We start from the raw sequence: 19,223 nt of genomic DNA on the forward strand, positions 1-19,223 counted from the left end.
TTTCAGTGCCTTTGTGCATACCACTGCTGCTTTGCACTATAGTGGCTGTTCCCTTCACTTTCATTTCCTGTCACAGCCAGAAGAGGGCGGTGCGGAACATGTTGTTCTGTTTCCACCTCAGGAAAATCAAAATGACTCCCTTCAGGTACAAAATGTGTGGGTGTTTGTGTGTGAAATCCAGAGGAAATATTAACTGATAGGTGAGACATTTTAATGCATCCTTTCACAGTAAACATTAAACATTAAAAGGAATCTTTCTGATTTTGTTGAAGTGCTTTACAGTGTGCCAAAAATGCAAATGTCGTGCTTGATTGCTGTTAAGCTAAACAAAAACAGAAAGATTGTAATTAACCTTATTTTTTACAAGATATCCAACAAAGTGTAACTCTGCCTGTTGATTATTAATAATGAATAGCAGGGAAATCATATTTGAGTCCTTACTCTTAAAGTGCCATTTTGTGAATTTGAGCAATTTCAATCATTTTATTCAATATCTTTTTACAAATTAATACATATTTGAAAGGAAAAAAAATGGTGGTATGATATCTGTAAGATAACCACACACCCCACCCTCATGTGCATATAAAATATAGGACATTCCATTCAAGTCACTGAATTAAATTGAAATTGAAAACATTATTTTAAAATAAAAATATATTTAAAGACTCATTCATGTTTTTTAATATATAGTTATTGTCACCATTGTCTCCATAGGCATAACTATTTATTTTGTAGGAGTATTTGTTTTATTTCATAAGAGTATTTATTTATATATTTATTTTTAAATTGACTTAAATGGCATTACATACCTATATATCTTTCACACTTATTTGTCGGTTTGATTTTGTTTATTTGTATTATTTTTGCCATCGTAGCATTGCTTTGGAAAAAGCATCCTCCAGAATGCAACCCTCTTTACCACCCTTATTTGGTGTCGTGATTGTTGTGTATTTTACATATGTTTATGATGATTTATCAGGAAGAGGGAAATAAGAAAGATTCCAAACCTACACCAAAGCTAACACGTGTGATCCCCATTAATATCCAGTGAAAATTAGCCTGGGAGATGTACTTTATACTGACAGCTGAACACCTTCAGTGTACTGACAGATGTTATGTTCCTACCCGAGGACCAGAGTGTGTTTTAATGGCCAGAGGGAGAGTGTGTTAAGCATCGAGGAGAAGGTGCTGTCATCCTCTGATGATGTCACACCTTAGCAACACTCACAGGTCAGAGTTGGATGAAGGAGGAGCTTTTCTAATACAGCAGGATGTTGTGTGCCTCTGTGTACATGTGCCCAATGTGCTATGTAACCAAAGCTTCTTGGAATGTAACCTGATCCCCTCTCAGGGGGTCACTGCAGGCCCGACCCTTGGCCTGATTCCCAGCATTCACCTGCAGAGGCACTGTCACTGTCAGTAGGCAGCCAGAAGACACAGCAGCAGGGAGAGAAAGGGGAGGAGGCTGGAAGCAGAGGTGGATAGGGCAGGAAGAAGAGAGGGAAGGAGGAGGGAAAAGACAAGAGAGCTGTGTACATTGGCGGGGGAGGAGAATGCTCAGCACTTCCCTGTGGCCAGCTCAGTCAAGTCTCAGCAGCAAGCACTGTGTGTGTCATTGCGTAGTAGTGTCTCTCCACAAACACAATCCTGAGGAGGCGCATGGAAATTTAACAGGGGAGTGTCAAGAGCAGCAGCAGAGAGGACAGGACTGTGAGGAGAGGAGGAGCTGAGTCAGAGAGGAGAGTGTGAGCGTCAGCAGCAGCATGTGTTGCAGCATGTTTGCCCCCTTCTTCAAAACACACAGCCCTGCAGAGAGAAAGGTAGAAGGGTAGCTGAGGAGTCACCTTCAGCAGCACAGAGGAGCAAACACTGCTGGGTAAGTGCAACACAGGGGATGTAAAGAAGGGTTGTGTTAGAGCTGTGTAATGTCTTAGTGAGGGCTTGGCTCTGCTTCAGCCTCCTCCCTGTTTACAACAGTCATGTGTTAGGCATTACAGTTGTGTTAGCACATGGGCACTGACAGATTGAGTTAACAGTAAGTGGGATATAATGAGTGTTGGACAAGTAGTAGTTTCTAGGCAACCTAAGTGTGCTTTCTGTTTTCTTCCTGCTGGTTAATGGATAACAGACAGTGCTTTCTGCGTGGGGGTCACACTAACTGTAACAAGGGCCATGCTTTTCCACCTCACTGAGCTTCCACTTCTTCATACAATGGCCATACAGTGAGGATTAAGTGTTGGTTGTAAACTCCTAGGGCTGTGTGTTGTTACTCTGTTGTAGCTGCTCTGAGTTTGTTTCCACTGTGACATTATCAGGTGAGAAAGTTCAGGCAGGAAAAAGGAAGCCAAAGACACGTCAACATACAGACTTTTATCATAAAGCTATGTTCATTTCTGCATGTAGAACTATTAAGGTGTGGATGAATTGTTTGTTAAAAATCACATGATGATACAGAAAATGACAGTAGTATGGAGATCACAGGCATTCAGAGTGACACCTGCAGCACACTCTTTTAGGTTTACTCTTTCTTTTTCTTGCGTTCTCTAATGTTTTTTTCTGCAGCCTAGCAGGAGTAGTCTAAAATAAACATTTAAAAATAACTCAATCTGGCTTGGAAACACAGATGTGAAGAGAGAGGCTACAATTGGCCAACATTCCTCTAAAGTGAGTTTTAAAGGCGTAGTGCAGTGGAGATTTTAGCTTTTTTGTTCTTGTGATCGCGAGAGCAACATCCTCCATGTGAGGCTCTTTGTTGTGGTGACACAGGTGAGGCCAGTGACTCAAGAGCCTCTTAACTACACACACAGCTTGTTAGCCTGTCTCTAATATCTGCAAAAGGCACCACTGACATGTGAGTTGACATTGTGTAGTCCATCTTAAAGCAGGACTACATTTTTTATTGTTGTTGCATTTTAAAATCAATGAATGTAAAGCAAATGTGCCAAATGTGCAAATGTGTGTTACCTTTAAAATAACCTAAATAAGTGAAAATAACAGTGCAAGCAGCTAAAACTAGACTCCTAAAATCATGATTCCTGTTTATTGGTCATGATACTCATCTCCTTTTGTGTGCAGCCATGCTGTCTACTTGTTCATAAATAATGAATGAACGGATTCAATTCTGAATCTCAGCTACTGTAATCCTTGCTGGTTGGCATTAGAACACTGTTTTTTAATCTTTCTGTACTCACACTTATAAATACAATCACATTGTAGTTTGCTCAAATCAGCACCCTCTTTGTAAGAAACAGTTCAAATCGTCCCAACATACGGACTGGACTGTTAAAGGGCTTTTTGCACATGTTTATGTGTCTGTGCTTACGTTCACATTTGTTTGCACCTGCACTCCTCAGTTTATTTCCAAGAGGGTGAAACAATGGAAACGTTCCCCTATGTAAACTGAGGCGGCCTATGTGGGAGAAATTCCATCATATAGAGGGTCCACAGTGAAGTGTTGTGTTGTTGCTGCAATATGATGCTGTTTGTGTTTACATCATTTAATCTTGGGCTTTAATAAATCGATTATTCTTTGTCAATTATTTTTTAAGTGAGGCCCTTTATGATGAATGTTCATGTGAAGGTGCTTTATAGAAAATAATTAAATCTGAGATGAGTTTAACCACATGTCTGTCACATTCCAACAGGACTGGTTTGTCTTTAATGATTACTCTTCCTGGCTGGGAAAATGTTTTATCATAGCAGACTTCCTTGTGAGGTGTTTCCAAGTTAGAGAACACCCGGCTGTAATGAAACATTTAATTAAACTAGTTCCCTTTCACAATAATAGTTAGTTGCTGCTGAGAACTGCAGTGTAAGCAAACTGCAGAGATTAGCCTGGGGACACTGAGCCTGGGCATTAATTCTAGGCTATAACACTAGAAATAATCCTTTAATCGCAGTAATAGTATAAGAAATGCAAGTTGAGAGACAATGAAAGGAGCTCCAGTCAGTATGACCTACACATTGCCACACAAACAACACCTCACTTAATAGTTAAACATGTGTGGAGTTATTTCTCTGTGAAGTTTGGCTTTGAGCGTTTAATCTGTAGGTGTTCCCATGCTTGTTCACAACCAAGTCACCTATAAATATGTCGCAACATGCTCACACTTGTTTAACTTTGCACTCTTATCATGTGCAGCAAAGACTTACTACCATTATATTTCCCTCTTCCACAGCCGGAAGCTAAGAGTTTGACCAAGAGAGACGACAAAGGTCTTCTGACTGTATCCTCCAGCAGCCAGCAGAGTCTGCTATCCCTACCAGACGTCCCAGAGATCAGCGGGGTGGAGGAGAGCAGGAGTTCAGCTGAAGATCAGGACGAGCTGGAGTTTCCTCACGACCTGCTGCCCAGTCTAGACTTCAGCAGCGAGCTCAACATCTGGGAGTCCTCTCTGGGGTAAGTTAAGGATATAAACACATGCACATAAACACACTTATGGAGGTAACTATCACTGTTTATATCATAATGTATTTTTCCCCTCCCTTGTCGGCGTGGCTCAGGAGGGAACATTTGACATCACAATGTTATTACACCATTTTAGCAACATTGGGATGATTCTTTGGCAATCTTAGCATCTTTCTATGGCATTCAAATGTCTTAAATGTACTTTGCTGAAACTTGGTGGTCCATCATACCTAATGAATATATTTCCAAGGTTTTATTTGAAGGTAAAACAATATATGTAAATATATGTTTTCACTTAAGGATGCAGGTTTATGATCAATCAGATTATTATTGTATTCTTGTAAAATCATTTATTATATATACATTTTTGCTTGATTTATGGCTGTGATTTATGGAGCACATTTGTACCAACTATCAGGTCAAGGTGAAAGGAAAGCTGATATTGATTTGTTGTGAATGTGTGTCTACCTGTGTGTGCACATGTGGTGTGGGTTTGTTTACGCAGAGCTCAGACTAGCTCAGCAGAGGGGAAATGTGAGCAGGTGAACCCCCTGCTGGCGGGCCTGCAGCAGCACCACGAAGTCAGTCCACCACGGGTGGTTCTAGATAAAAGGTACAATGTAGAATCAGCATGATGGGGGATAGGTGGGAGTGTGCTCAGCAGGGATGATCCAAAGTAAAACAGGGAGCATGGAGTGTGCCCAAAGGATGAGTGTGCTGGACATCTTCTTTCTAAGCAGACTGAGGTGTGTTTGTTTTTAATGCTTGGGTGAATTACCTGCAGACTAACTTTATGCTCTGTTTCTACAGTTGCCTGGTTTTCTTAAGGGTAATTGTACTAATTTCTCTGAGGCATTAAGGTGCTCTGAAAAAGTCAATCATAGCAGAAGTATGTGAACGTAATAACTATGAATTTAAAATAACAGGAACACACAAATTAGGTAAAAACTGTCAGATGATCATGAAGTTATGAAGGGTGACTTCTTAGTAACTCCTAAGTATGATGTGTCACTTTACTGAAGGGTGCACAGAAAGTGTAATTATTAAATAAGCAATAAATGAATCATCACTGGTTTTTGCGGCTGTAGTTAATTCTTAGATAACCAGGAATAAAGAAGGTTATCGTCATTAAGACTAATTTATGAAGTAATCATTACCAAAAAATCAAAATGTATACAAAGAACTGATTAACAATTAATTACTGACCAGAATCTATTAGCAACTACACACTTTTTCGTGTACCATAATGTATTCATCCAAAAAAGGTCATTTACAAACATTTACCGGATAGATAAAAGTACTCGAACTGCAAAAATTCAAATGAAGAATGTTGGAGTTCCTGCCTTTTAAGTTAAACACTGCAGGGTAAAGGACGTAGGTGGTCTTAAAAACGGCAAGAACCACCTGGTTTATTTAAGCTCAGGTACACATTGCAGGCAACAGCTTGTTGAATAGCAAAACTTTCCATCTACGCCCACTAGTAGGGAGTGCCAACTGAATTAGATGAGGGTCAGTGAGGTGAGTAATAACAAGTTGTCAGGGTAGAGATTGTATAAAGAAATGACAGGGCTTTTTTATAGTGCATTAACCACACACAGTGACACTTAGTTACATTAGTTCTTACTTCATTTATTTATATCTGAACAAAGATTCAAGGTACCTGATACCAGATATGAATAGGAGTGTAGCTGATCTTATAATCAAAAAATGATGATGGATCTTTCCTCTCAGTTAGGCCTAAAGATAAGATGGCCCCTTAACCTTTTGCTGCAATGCTGGCAAATGACTTAGCAGTGACTCAGCAATTACAACTGAATGGCACAAAGCTAGCCTTAGTGTTACAGGCATTATATTGTAAGAAGTCTAACATTGTGATGCTAGCTGTGTACTTCAGGGAATGCTTTGCAGGGCAATAACACTGCTTTGATAAATGGTTATATATAAATATCATGACGCAGGAATTGTTTTGGTGCATAAGCATGAGCATGAGGTTGTTTATCTTGTGACTTGATTTATTACCATCCCTCAAGGGAATGCTAATAAGGCTGTAATGTAGCATACAGCATATTCACTTGCAGTTTAATAATCACTATCGTTTACATTAAAAAACGTTTTTTAGAATAAACATATTAATAATAGTGATCAGCATGATGTGGCAGGCAGTATTGATTGTTAGTATATAACCAGAGTACACAAAATCCTGACTATAATACAATCTTTTCATAATAATATTAGGTAGTACTATTGTATAGTATATGGATGCTATTACAATACTCAATAATTTATTGTAACATCATTCTGCTAGTACTTGGTTCTTGCTTTACACAACACCATTACTCATACAAAAGTACGGTACTGTTTATTCTTAAGCTTTTGTGACATTTTGAAAAATCAGGCAGTCACATTGAAAAAGGGAAGTTATACATTTTAAAGGCTTGTTTTTGTTTGTTTTTTGAAGTTGAAAGCGTATGAACAGACCTGCATGTTCATTAACAACCATAAACATAGAAACAGCTGATATTATTCAGATAATCTCAGAACAGGCATCCTGAGTGCAGTTGTGTGTGCACATGGTGGAGTGCAGTGTCTGAGCATGGCCTTCTGCTGTGGCAATAGCAGCGATTTGTGGCATCGTGGAATGACCAGCTGTCTGCCTGCCAGACTCTTAACTGTGTCACCCCACCCTCGTCTCAGGCCTCATGACAGCGACCCAGTTCTCACAGATGTCCAGCCTTCACCTCGGCCCTCTGCCACACCTCACCCGGATGTCCGACCCCTGACCCCTCCCATCTCTGAGCTGCTTGACCGGGAACTCCAAGAGGCCTTCCAGGAATGTGAAGAACAAATGGCCTCACTGAGCACATTCAGTCCCTCAGGGCCCCCCGGCACCAAACCTGAGACTGTTCATAATGAAGGGAAGAAAACTGGAGAAGTGATGGTTAAAAAATCCAATGAGTCATCGTCACTGCCTCCACTCGTAGTACATCCAGGACATAGCAACGGGGGCCATGGAAACAAGAGTACACACGGAAACAGTGAGGCAGCAAACAGTCGGACGGATACAGTTGTGTTTAGTTTCAGGGATTACATACTGGGCAATGAGAAAAGTGCTGGGGCAGCAGAGACGGAGAGTGAGATAAAAACAACACAGAGACTGGAGAAGTGTTCAGATTTGAAGACAGAAACAGAGATAGATGAGCAAAAGGGAACACCCACACATACACAATTAGAAACCACAGATTTATTGAAAGAAACCCAAAAAGATGTCACTGAGCAGAGAGGCGATTTTAGAGACAAACATGTTGATTCCAATGCAGCCGTTGAGAAAAAGAGCACTGTAGATTGTAGTATAGAAATAGGGGACAAATGCAAGGAGGCAATAACAGATATTGTAGACATTAAGAAAGAAAAGTGGAATGAATCCAGTATTAACGACACACCAGAGTGCAGTGATGTTCGTTTAAAAGATAAACACACATTATCGGAGAGGCAGCCAGAGACACAGACAGGAGCAACACATCTAAGTCAGGAGGATCAGGAGTCAAAAACAGACAACTCTCCATGTGACAAACAGACCGAGCTGAACAAAAAGGCAAAGAAGAAAGAAAAAAAGAAACAAAGGAAAAAGAAAAAAATAGAAGAGAAGAACACAGAGACTGGCCAGAAAGCAAAGGCAGTAGAAAAACCTGAAAACAATTCAGAGGCTGTATCTCTCACAAATGTGGACACTCACACAGAATCAACAGAATCAATGTCCCAGGCAGACACTCTTAGTTTGATTTGCGGGGAGCAGCCTGATTGTGGGTGTGACTTCAAGAGACAGCTGAGTCCTAGGGGAAAGCCCTGCCCCAGCCCCCCACCATCATCCTCTCATAGCAGCCACGATCATCTTTTTGACCTGGGGTGTTCACCTGCATCCAACCAGGCTCTTTCTCAGAGGCCTCTTCAATCAGAAAACCACAGACATGCAGACGCCCCATGTGATATTAATCACTGCTCAGTAGCAAGCCCACAGCGGATGCAACATGCAACCGGAGCCGTCATCGACAAACCAGATATACCCATGACACATGTCCGAACAACAGTTATCAATCCAGCTGCCAATAAGAGGTCAGGTGCAGTTTCCTCAGAGGCAGGGATACTCGCATACGAGAATCAGAGTCCATTCTCCAACAGGCAATTTTGTGTGGGAGAGAGCAGCGTGGAGAGTGCCCTTGAAGAGGCTTTAGTGGTGGTTGCTGCGTTGCCACTGGCAACACCCACGATGCCAGAAGTGATAGAAAGCAAGAGAGAGCGAGAACATGATTCACTGAAAAGAGTATCCACTGTAGCGATCGCAGAGAGTGAGAAGGCAGTGGGAGAGAAAGGTTTGGAAGACATAGAAAAGTGCTTCTTCCCTTCAGACGGAGAGGAAAAGGGACTCCCGGACAGCCTTGCATTCATCTGTTCACAGGGAAAAGGTTCCCTTGCATTCTCCGCCAAAGAGGGACAAGCTGTAGCTGAGGAAAGCTGCAGCAGCAAAATGCCACACAACTCAGCTGAGGCTGAAACAAAGGGACAGAGAGAGGCGGCTGTTCGCAGTGCAGACATCTCACCGGCTGAAGAGGGAGACATAGAAAAGGAGCATCTCCATTTAGAAGCCTTTGTCATTACTTCTCCCTTGAGGATACTCAGTGGTCCGGATTGTCAGGCGCACAGAGCTGCAGGATTGGTGGGAGGAGGGGAGGAGGTGGGAGAGAAAGGAGGGCTGGCTATAGAGCACAGTTCATTCAGCCAGCCAGAGAGCTCTGCTGGTGGGGTGTCATCATCTGAGGCTGAGGCGTGTCCGCTCACCAATGTTGCCGAGTCACAGCTAAAGTCACACGGCTGGAGGGAGCCGATTGCTTCCATCTCTGAAGGCGTCTTCACCGAACAGGACCGTCTCCCTCCCCCCGGACACCAGCAGCAGGATGGTGCACTAATTTCATCTAACCGGCAACAAAGCAGCAAAGAAAACCGAGGGGTAAGGGCTGATCTCACACAGGACTCATCCATCACAGAGACAGAGGGAAACTGCAGCCAATTCTTCCTGTCTTCCATCTCACCCCAGCCTCTGACTACTAAACATCAAATCACAGCCGAGCGACAAGCGAGCAACGATCAACAGGTCCAGCCTGAAAGTAGCACCGAAGAAACTCTCCAAGCACAGACCCCGAATAATATTAACGCTATGTCGGGAGTGGGTGTGTCCTTATGTGAAGGCAATAAAAGCCATAACAGAGTTCGCTTTGCAGACACTGTGAAACAAGAAGGCAGTTCCTCTGTGAATCTCAGGAGTATGGCTTTGTCGCCTATGGACTGCGCCTCTTTGCCCCCGCTGACTGTTCATGAGAGTTTGTACCATCCCGTGGTTGAGGCCAGCTACATCTTCCCAGAATTCCTGGTTTTGAAGAAGCCAGAAATTCCAACAGATGCAACTCCTGCCAAGGACGATCTTGCAAAAGTGAGCCCGTCCGACTTTCCAAAGCCACAGAAAGATGTACAGTCGGATAAAGGGCAGATGGGGATAAAAGTCAACAAGGAGACCTTTAAGAGCAACTTCGAGACAAACACAACGGATTCAAAGTCTGAGGCTTGCTCAAAACAACCTTTATGTCCGACCGAGACGAATGGTGACCTTTCACATGCAGCAGAAAATGCCTTGCCTGAGGCCGATCATCATAAAGCTGAGCTGGTGTCAGCAAATGTGACAAAGCAATTAGAGGCGGAAACACGCAAGGGTGCCTTAAATCTGTGTTTATCAGCTGTGAAAGAAACAGACAAGCTACATGCTGAGTCTAAAAACTCAGTTACGACTGTCCCACCTCAGGAGTCGCCTTTAATAAGTGATGAAGGTAACCAACATGCTCTTATCTCACGTTCTGTGCCTCCAGCTGATGATGTCACCTCTGAGCTTCTTGTTGGGCAGCTCTCTGCAGACCCTGACCCCTTTCTTCAGACACAGCCTAGTGACCTCAGTTATCAGCCTCCCATCCAATTAGATCAAACCCCTCTTCGTGGACTACTCACTACTGATCCCACTGAGGGGTCCATTATCCCCTCTGCTGTTCAGACAAAGAATGAATCAGCAGCTTCAGTAGTGACAGCCTCTGACCAGTCAATTCCTGTTATCGAGCAATGTGTCGGTAACTCTTTTGTGCTGCGGCCCCGTGGCCCTTTGTTGAGTCACTTGGAGTTAATTTCTGACTGTGATATCTCTCTTCCTGAGCAAACAGATAACAGCGGCGCTTACGGTGACAGCGCCAAAGTCTCTGGAGAGGAATATGGCAACAAGAGCAGAGAAATAACTAAACTGTCTGTTGCAAAGGATCTGGAGCATAACGATGTCGGCGTTAAAGTGGACGAGGTTTGTCCGAAGCTGGAGGAAAAAAATCACATAATGGAGTCTGCGATTATAAATGTAAATATTCAATTTTCACAAGAAAACAATGTGTCTCCTCTTCAGCCTCCTGGTGCAGTGGGTGTGCTGGCAAAGGATGGGTCTGATAATGTAATTTCTCAATCTCACACTGATCCAATTGGCATTAAACCTGTTATTTGTGAAGCATCTATTAAGGATGACCTCATTTATGTCAGCTCTGACCTGCCTACCAACAAGGCTTGCGATAAAATTAAACAAGAAGACATGAAAGAGAAAATGGGAGATCAGACCTCCGTGCTGTTTGCAGAGGAAAAGAAAAAAACTGAAGAGGCAACAATGGATAATCAAAAGGAAACAGCAGACAGGAGCACAATGCAGATAGGAGAGAGAGGCACAGCACTGCAACAGGATAATGGGACGGATACAGAAGCTGTGGAAGAAATTCGAGACATGCAGCCACCGCATAAACATAAAATACAAATGACTGAATCGCTAATAGGGGATATAAAGGAGGAAGGAGAAGGGAAGAGCCAGACTTCCCCCTTATCTCCCAACAGACCTGTGTGGTCATCTGAAGACAGATTAAGTGCTGAGGTAGAGTTTGGTAGTGAACCTCAGACTGTTTATGAGCAGAGTTTGCTCCAAACTCCGACAGCAACACTGGAACACAGCTCTGACAGGGACAAGGCACCTGACCAATCGCAGTCCACACTGGAGCCAAACAGTTTTGCTCAGCAACAGCAGCGGCTTCTCGGATCCAGACATCCCACAGAGGATTTGTCAGGTGGCTGTCTAAAGGGGGGGGAACAGACTAACAGTAAGGCCAGGCTGACCCTAACGATGGCTCCCGGGGTGAGAGAGGGAGCAGAGGGAGGACACGGCTCTGTTGTGAGTTTGTGTCAGTCAGGAAGAGGGGATGAGTTGACAGATGACGACAGCAGTGACAATGAACGTGGGATAGGTTTGGAAAAAGGAAAGGGGGAGGGTGCAGTAGAGGTTGACAGCGTTTATGTGCCATCTCACCTAGCCAGTGATGTAAATGAGAGTGGAAAGGCTGCTCAGAGAAATGCGTTGACTGATACCACAGTTCTCTCTCATATAGGTGAGACGAGACAGGGGATGGATGAGAATAAAAGCCCTGCGTTAGAGGTAGTTGGGTCGGGTACAGACACTGAGGTTGTGAGAGATCTTTATGGTGAAGGTCAGCAGAAAAGCAATCTATCAGCTGCCTGTCAAGACCAACATGAAAAACCAGAGACTTCAAAGGACAATGCTGTATCTGTTGAGTCTTCATCACAAGAACATGAGACTGCACCTTTCCAAATCTGTATTCCATCAAAGGTCAGCACAGACAGTCAATGCATTCACACAACAGTTGTTCCAAGCGCAAGCAAAGCTGAAGAAATTCTTACAATAACATCCAGTGCTATGGTTGTGCAACCAGAAAGTGTGGGAAATGATTTTAGCCCTGTCCTGGCTGTAAAAATCCACAGTAGTGAAACGGAGGAGTGTGAAATTCAGGATACTGCGTGCAAGCCTCTCGAGCTACAGAGTTCCATAACAACGTCAGCCATACAAAGCAGCTCGGTAGTACAAACAGGCCCTGATGTAGAGGAGATCACAAAGGAAGATAAAGCAGCTTTGGACGAAGAGAAAGTTAACAGCCAGGGAAAGGGACAAAGTGAGATCAAAGCGACGAACAATGAGGCAGTGAAAGAACAGGAGGTCATAAATCAAACTGGAATTGCTAAAGGCAGTGGCTCAATCTGTGTTTCTAAGGCAACGGAAAAGGGTATAACAGATACAAATACTCCTGGAGATATCATAGCTTCTTCTGTTGTTTCGTCAAACAGCCCGGAAGCATCAACAGTTACCCAGTCAGAGAAGCCTCGTGATCAGGTGTCAAAGCCCGGAGATCATACTGCGGTAAACCCCATTGTTGCTGCTCCCCACTGTGAAGGAGAAACACTTGTTGAACATGTGTGTTCGAGCGCAGAGGCTGCAGAGGTTTCAGAGAGACAACCAGAAACAAATTGGATACAAGCTCTAAAAGAAGCTGCATCCCATACTCAGAGTAAACAAGATACCTTAAGGTAAATACAAGAGCATGTGTGTGTGTTTCAAAATATCATATGAGAAAAAATGCCTTAAGATTTGGAGGTTAGAAGAGTGTACACGAGACTATACTGATAAAACTATGTTAATGTGAAATGAAAACTGAGAACTACACATGTCTGAGAGGTCAGTGGGGGTCAACATGGAAAAAGAAGCATGTTAGCATGTCACACGTATCATCACAAAGAGAAAAGCACATGTGAAGTCACCAACCACAACTAAAAAAATACAGATTTATTTTGACATTCCCATGGGTAATAATTATTTGACGTCCAGTTGTTTAGAAATCATATATTGCATCAGTTTCTTTCTTTAACTTAGCATTCCATTAACACCATGTCCAGGGCTTGTTCAGAGTGATATTACAGAGAGCAGCTTGAAAATGAATATGAATGAGGGGGTAAACACAGAGCTGCTTTTTGTTTTGACTCGAGGCCCGGGTCAGATGACTGTGCCTGTGGAAGTCTAATGGAAGAAATACAGCACTTTATATTCAAAGGATGACATCAGCTGGGACATCGTTCGTGCTCTCCAGAGCAAGAATGAGCCTTTTCTCACACTGCTAAACACAATGCAGCAACACAAACACACACATGTACCTACAGTTCTTCTGCGAACACGCACAACAAAAAAAACACACACACTTCTAGACGGATACAACCCCCTGTATAACCACACAGACACACACATTTGTCAATTGCCAGTCATTTATGGTGCATGTGCTGTAAACTAACAACAAATCCCCAACCCCCTCTTCTCTTGTGTTGTTTTTCCAGACCCTTCCCATCTCTGGAGTCTGCACAACTAGAGTTTCTAACACCAGCTGAAGAGATAGCTGCTCCTCCGAAAGAGGACCAGATCCCACCACCGGCTCAAGCTGTGGAGAAGACAACTGAGATCCCCCCTCTGAACCTTGAGAAGAAGCCAGTGGATCTCCCTGAACCTTTAAAGAAGCCAGTGGATCTTCCTGAACCTTTAAAGAAGCCAGTGGATCTCCCTGAACCTTTAAAGAAGCCAGTGGATCTTCCTGAACATTTAAAGAAGCCAGTGGATCTCCCTGAACCTTTAAAGAAGCCAGTGGATTTCCCTGAACCTTTAAAGAAGCCAGTGGATCTCCCTGAACCTTTAAAGAAGCCAGTGGATCTTCCTGAACCTTTCAAGAAGCCAGTGGATCTCCCTGAACCTTTAAAGAAGCCAGTGGATCTCCCTGAACCTTTAAAGAAGCCAGTGGATCTTCCTGAACCTTTCAAGAAGCCAGTGGATCTCCCTGAACCTTTAAAGAAGCCAGTGGATCTTCCTGAACCTTTAAAGAAGCCAGTGGATCTCCCTGAACCTTTAAAGAAGCCAGTGGATCTTCTTGAACCTTTAAATAAGCCAGTGGATCTCCCTGAACCTTTAAAGAAGCCAGTGGATCTCCCTGAACCTTTAAAGAAGCCAGTGGATCTCCCTGAACCTTTAAAGAAGCCAGTGGATCTTCTTGAACCTTTAAATAAGCCAGTGGATCTTCCTGAACCTTTCAAGAAGACAGTAGAGCTCCCAGAACCAATACAGGGTACAAAAGTAGAGCTCCCAGAACCAATACAGGGTACAAAAGTAGAGCTCCCAGAACCAATACAGGGTACACAAGTAGAGCTCCCAGAACCAATACAGGGTACACAAGTAGAGCTCCCAAAACCAATACAGGGTACAAAAGTAGAGCTCCCAGAACCAATACAGGGTACAAAAGTAGAGCTCCCAGAACCAATACAGGCTACAAAAGTAGAGCTCCAACAAGAGGCAAAGAAAGTAGAGCTCTCAGAACCAACCAAGAAAGAGGAAGAGTCTCCAAAAGAGCTCCCTGAGCCTAAAAGTGAGCCAGTTACTTCAGACATAGCTAAGGGGCCAGCTGAACTTGAAGAACCAATAAAGCCCATAGAAGAGCTGCAAAAGCCAACGAAATGTGAGGACCCAGAACCAACAAAGACTGCAACGGAGCCACCAAAACCAGAAAAGAAGCTGATCAGTGAGCTGCCAGCAGAGGAGCTAGTGGAAGACCCGGCCGAGATCCTACCTGAGGAGCCAATAATAGTGCCAGCTGAAGAAACAACAGCCACAGAGACCGTCCAGGATCCTGCTGAGGAGCCGCAGGACAGTGGGTAAGCGCTTTTGTTAATCATGGGATTAACACATAATGAATTACGATGAGTGTTTCCAAAAGTATTTATTTTAACAGCAAACAAAAGCAACTTCCACTCATTGTCCCACTGCAGAGTTTTCAGTGTAAGCCTACTTTGTGGAGCAATGTTTCCCTACAAGGCTGCTGCCAAGGGACTGTTCTCTTGACTAACTCTGGATTTAAAAAACATGTCCTTGTAATCTTCAATCGACTGAAATCTAAGGATTAATCCATTTACAACAACATGTTTAAGGGGAGACTGGTCATTTGTGGTTTACTGAGTTCATACGGGAAACCAGACATGAAAATGATTTATAAATGGCTTTTTAGACCCGATAGCTTTCCTAAAACGTATAATAACATTTCCATTACAGTGATTTATCCGAGGCATTTTATTGCAGCAAACCTACTGTATTTGTGAAAAGGAGGACTCTTAGGGGGCCATGTGCTTTACAGCTCAGCAGCTCTGCCTGTCACACATTAAAATGGATTTCCACGCGATTTCAGTGTACCCTCGGTGGCTTTGTTTGGCTTTCATACACCTCGAGGGCGTCTGGTCGCTTGATGCTGTCTGCAGCGATTTACCAGTGTCTGCTTGGATGAATGAGACGCAGTATCACTAATTTGTGTGAAACCTCAGTAAACGCTTAACGTTATTCAAACTGATGACTAGGATAAATATACACACTTAACCCAGTGAGGACCTTCATGTGGGCATTCAGTATTTATTCAAGCATTTTAAAGCTCTGGGTAGACCATCTGAACAAATTGTGCAAGAATGTTTTGTGAAAGTGTTTTTCCACTGTTTTAACTATGTGAGGAATGTCTTTTGGGAAACTCTATTGAAGTCAAATCATTGCTGCTGATTTATTTCCACTTGAGCTTCAGCCTTTCTTTGTTATCTGTCTTAATTGTCACTCTCTGCTGCTGTTTGTGGAATGACCAGGAGCCGTCACACATGCCAGAGTAGCACTTGCTGCCTGTCAGTCACAACACTTGTCCCATCACTGCTGTTGGAGACATAGAGGCTTGTCCTAGGGAGGAGTGACAGTGCTATTTCCATAGGTTTCATCAATATATAAAGTTACACTTGGTACCAGAGTTAGAATTGTGACTGCCTGGTCAATGATGTGTGTGTGCGAGTGTGTACATATGTTTTTTCCCCGCCCCTAGAGGCTGTCCTAACTGTCAGTCCTGCTCAGTCTGTGCGGCTTTGTGAACTGAAGCCTGTAGTGGGAGGAATTTTCGGGCAGGCACTCAGCCCCACTGAAGTCATTTTCACAGACCAGACAGAGTGGAACAAAAGCCAGAGTAAAGAGAAACACTGGAGCATGTGCTGCGGCGTGAGTGTGTGTGACAGAGTCAGTCAGAAGCACAGGCAGAGGACAGAAGGACTGTGACGTACACCCTTTTGCTCTGCTGTTTCTGAGTTCAGAGAAGTCTTTTCCATCAGTTACTTTTAAAACAGCCCTGAAGGCGTGCGTGTGTTGGATTCCTCAATGACTGAACTCTGGGTAAGTTGACAAGAAGTATGTGCCCTATTTTCTTTGGCGTTCTTCTGTGTAAGTCCCTCCAGGTGGATGCAACAGATGGTCTGTAGGTAACTAGTGCTAATTACGCTCTGTCTCTGCTGACCTCACCACATGAGAGGAGAGGAGAGAAACATAGAAAGACCAAGAGACAGAAGGCAGGAAAAGAAGGAAAAAAGTTGCGAAATATACCCTGTACTTTAAAAACAATGTAACAGGTTAGAGCATGTTGATGATACACTGTTGACGAGGCATGCCAGTGTCGAGTACTTATCCTCTGTTAGACTACTGTGTGAGTGTTCAAAAAAGTTATCATAGACTTTTAATTTAAAGAGTACAATTATTATGGGCATTGCAGAAAATGTTAAGGGAGACTGCTGTGTGACATGTTAATGCCCCATAATACTTTTTGTATGGATGTTACACAACTAGCTCTAATAAAATCTTCTTTAAAGCCATTTTTTCCGTTGAATCACTTTGGGTATGACTGTGACTACTCAGCTTGGTATGTAGGATATTTCTCATCCATGTTTTTAAAGTAAAGGGAAGCAGGACGTGCTATGGCCCACACTGTACTGTAAATAGACTAGTTGCCATGGCAATTGTAGGTTCATGCGGTTCTCCTGCCATAAGTGAAGTAGTAAAATCTGTCATTCAACCACACTCGACTGACTTTATGTAATATTCAATCTATGTTGTGGAAGAAGATAATTTGTTTATTATTTAGGAAATACTCGTTTTCAATATATACAATGTGTTCTTGATTGTGCAGCGTGTGCGTGTTTGAGGGGTCAGTATGAGTTATCTGATGGCTGCACGACAGACATGGTCCTCATTGTTGCAGCGCTAGAAAAAGCTGGTTTTATTTACAACTCTGTTTATACTCTGTTTACCATTAAACACCCTGCCTGGACTTATTGTCTCTTAGGTCCAGCTGTTTCCCGTAGATTTCGCTAACTGGTGTGTGTTCAATACAGTACAATCAAAGTCCCTTTTGTCTACTCAATGGTCATGAAAGATGAGGTTAGAGAACCAGGTTTGTTATCTGGACTGTGACAGAAAATGACGTCTATGTATCGCTGGACTGACCTTCTGAAGAACTGCTCATAAATCTGACTCACCAACAGTACAAAACCCTGTATTGCTTTCTGGTGTTTATGCCAACAAAACTGCACTGATGTGAAAAAGTGTGTTGCTGAAAACTGCACATGTTCTCCCCCTCACACACTGTTTCAGGAAGAATATAAGTTGGAAAGCTTCTGCTTTTAACCTCAGTGGATCAGCTGTCATTATCCCCACATACAACCCACTGAACCAGTAAATACTATACACTTGTGTGCAGGATAATCTTATTTTCTGCCAATTGTCTCTTCCCCTATGCGCTTGATTTATCTTTCTATCTGCTCCATAGCAGTTCGTGTCCATCTTTGGAGGCAGCAGCGAGTCTTATGACGGTTTGCTCAGACTGTGTTGTGACTTGATTATTTCTATTTCCAGGGTGCATGTGCCAAGTTGGCCACAGATGCTGACATATGTATAGCTTTGGCCTGCTGGTGTAAGTCACAGACTGTGGATTCGTAATGAGAGGAATGGGACCAAATAAAAATTCATGTATGGATTTGTAGGAAGTTTTCTTTTCATGCAACCATCCTGCAGCGTTTAGAAAATGATGTAGTTTTAAGATGGGGTGATGGGAAACAGACATGTGTAATATGTAAACTTTACCTTGCTACGCCCTTAAGAAAAGCACACACGCTCATTAAATGTTATTAAGTTCTGACTTTACTGGAGAGAGAGATGGAGGATAACAGAGCTCAGTTTCAGTGTGAAATGAGCTGGAGAGACGTTTGGAAAACTGCAGCTCAGTGGCAGCAGCCGACCTGATGCCTCACTCCTGTAAATGTGTTTTAGTTGATGGAGGTTTTGTGAAGCTCTGCAGAAGAGGCTACTGGGGTATTTTTAGAGCTAAACAGGAGGCATGCCCCAAGTGGGGAACAGCTGCATGGGCGTCCATCGCATTGCCTGTCAGATTAGAGAGCCTACCACTCCTGATAAGACCAGCCTGGATCCGGGCCAAATCCACTCCACCAGGTGGCCGATGATGACAGAGCCAGACATCTCCATGCAGGCTACTTCACTGCAGGGCACGTACAGCAAGCAAGGGAAACATGGATTTCCATGTAAAGGGACTAATGACAGGGGTTACATGTCATTTCAACGACAAAGTGTTCGTAGGATGTTTGTAGAGAGCATTTTATCTTTGAAGATATTTGTTGGGGAAATATTTTCCTAGGCCCATACCTTTTCATTTAATTTAATTTCAAACCTTTATTTATCCAGATTGTCCCTTGAGATCATAGATAGCTTTTTCAAGGGAGACCTGCAGCAATTAGGTTCCACATGAAAACATAAAACAACATAAAACAATAGAGGATATCATACAACATATTTACAAGCTACATTTACATACTTATCAACATTTACAAATACCCATAGTTTCAAAGAGCATTTCACTTAGACTTGCTTTAAAAACATTCAGAGGAATAAAATTGCTCAGTTTCAATTTTAGCTGTAGACTGTTCCAAGCAAGTGGCGCTGCGCACATAAAAGCTGTCT

General features: G+C 43.0%; 1 protein-coding gene and 1 long non-coding RNA gene across 4 annotated transcripts in view; one reads left to right on the forward strand and one right to left on the reverse strand.

Annotated features, from left to right (window-relative positions):
- LOC307043661 overlaps positions 1-19,223 on the reverse strand; it is a 401,538-nt gene that overhangs the window by 62,680 nt on the left and 319,635 nt on the right. The gene's annotated exons all lie outside the window — the stretch shown is intronic.
- Positions 1-19,223, forward strand: part of tacc2 (transforming, acidic coiled-coil containing protein 2) — a 50,527-nt gene that overhangs the window by 4,246 nt on the left and 27,058 nt on the right. For 2 of the 3 annotated variants that reach the window (XM_079688217.1, XM_079688218.1), the window contains 4 exons: positions 4,179-4,399; positions 4,914-5,021; positions 7,103-12,901; positions 13,700-15,058. In XM_079688217.1, coding sequence (XP_079544343.1) covers positions 4,179-4,399; positions 4,914-5,021; positions 7,103-12,901; positions 13,700-15,058 — 7,487 coding nt within the window. The remainder of the gene's footprint in view (positions 1-4,178; positions 4,400-4,913; positions 5,022-7,102; positions 12,902-13,699; positions 15,059-19,223) is intronic. The other variant, XM_079688219.1, reaches the window with a different exon arrangement.

This window comes from Notothenia rossii (genome assembly GCF_949606895.1).
Source record: "Notothenia rossii genome assembly, chromosome: 6".
Classification (NCBI taxonomy): domain Eukaryota; kingdom Metazoa; phylum Chordata; class Actinopteri; order Perciformes; family Nototheniidae; genus Notothenia; species Notothenia rossii.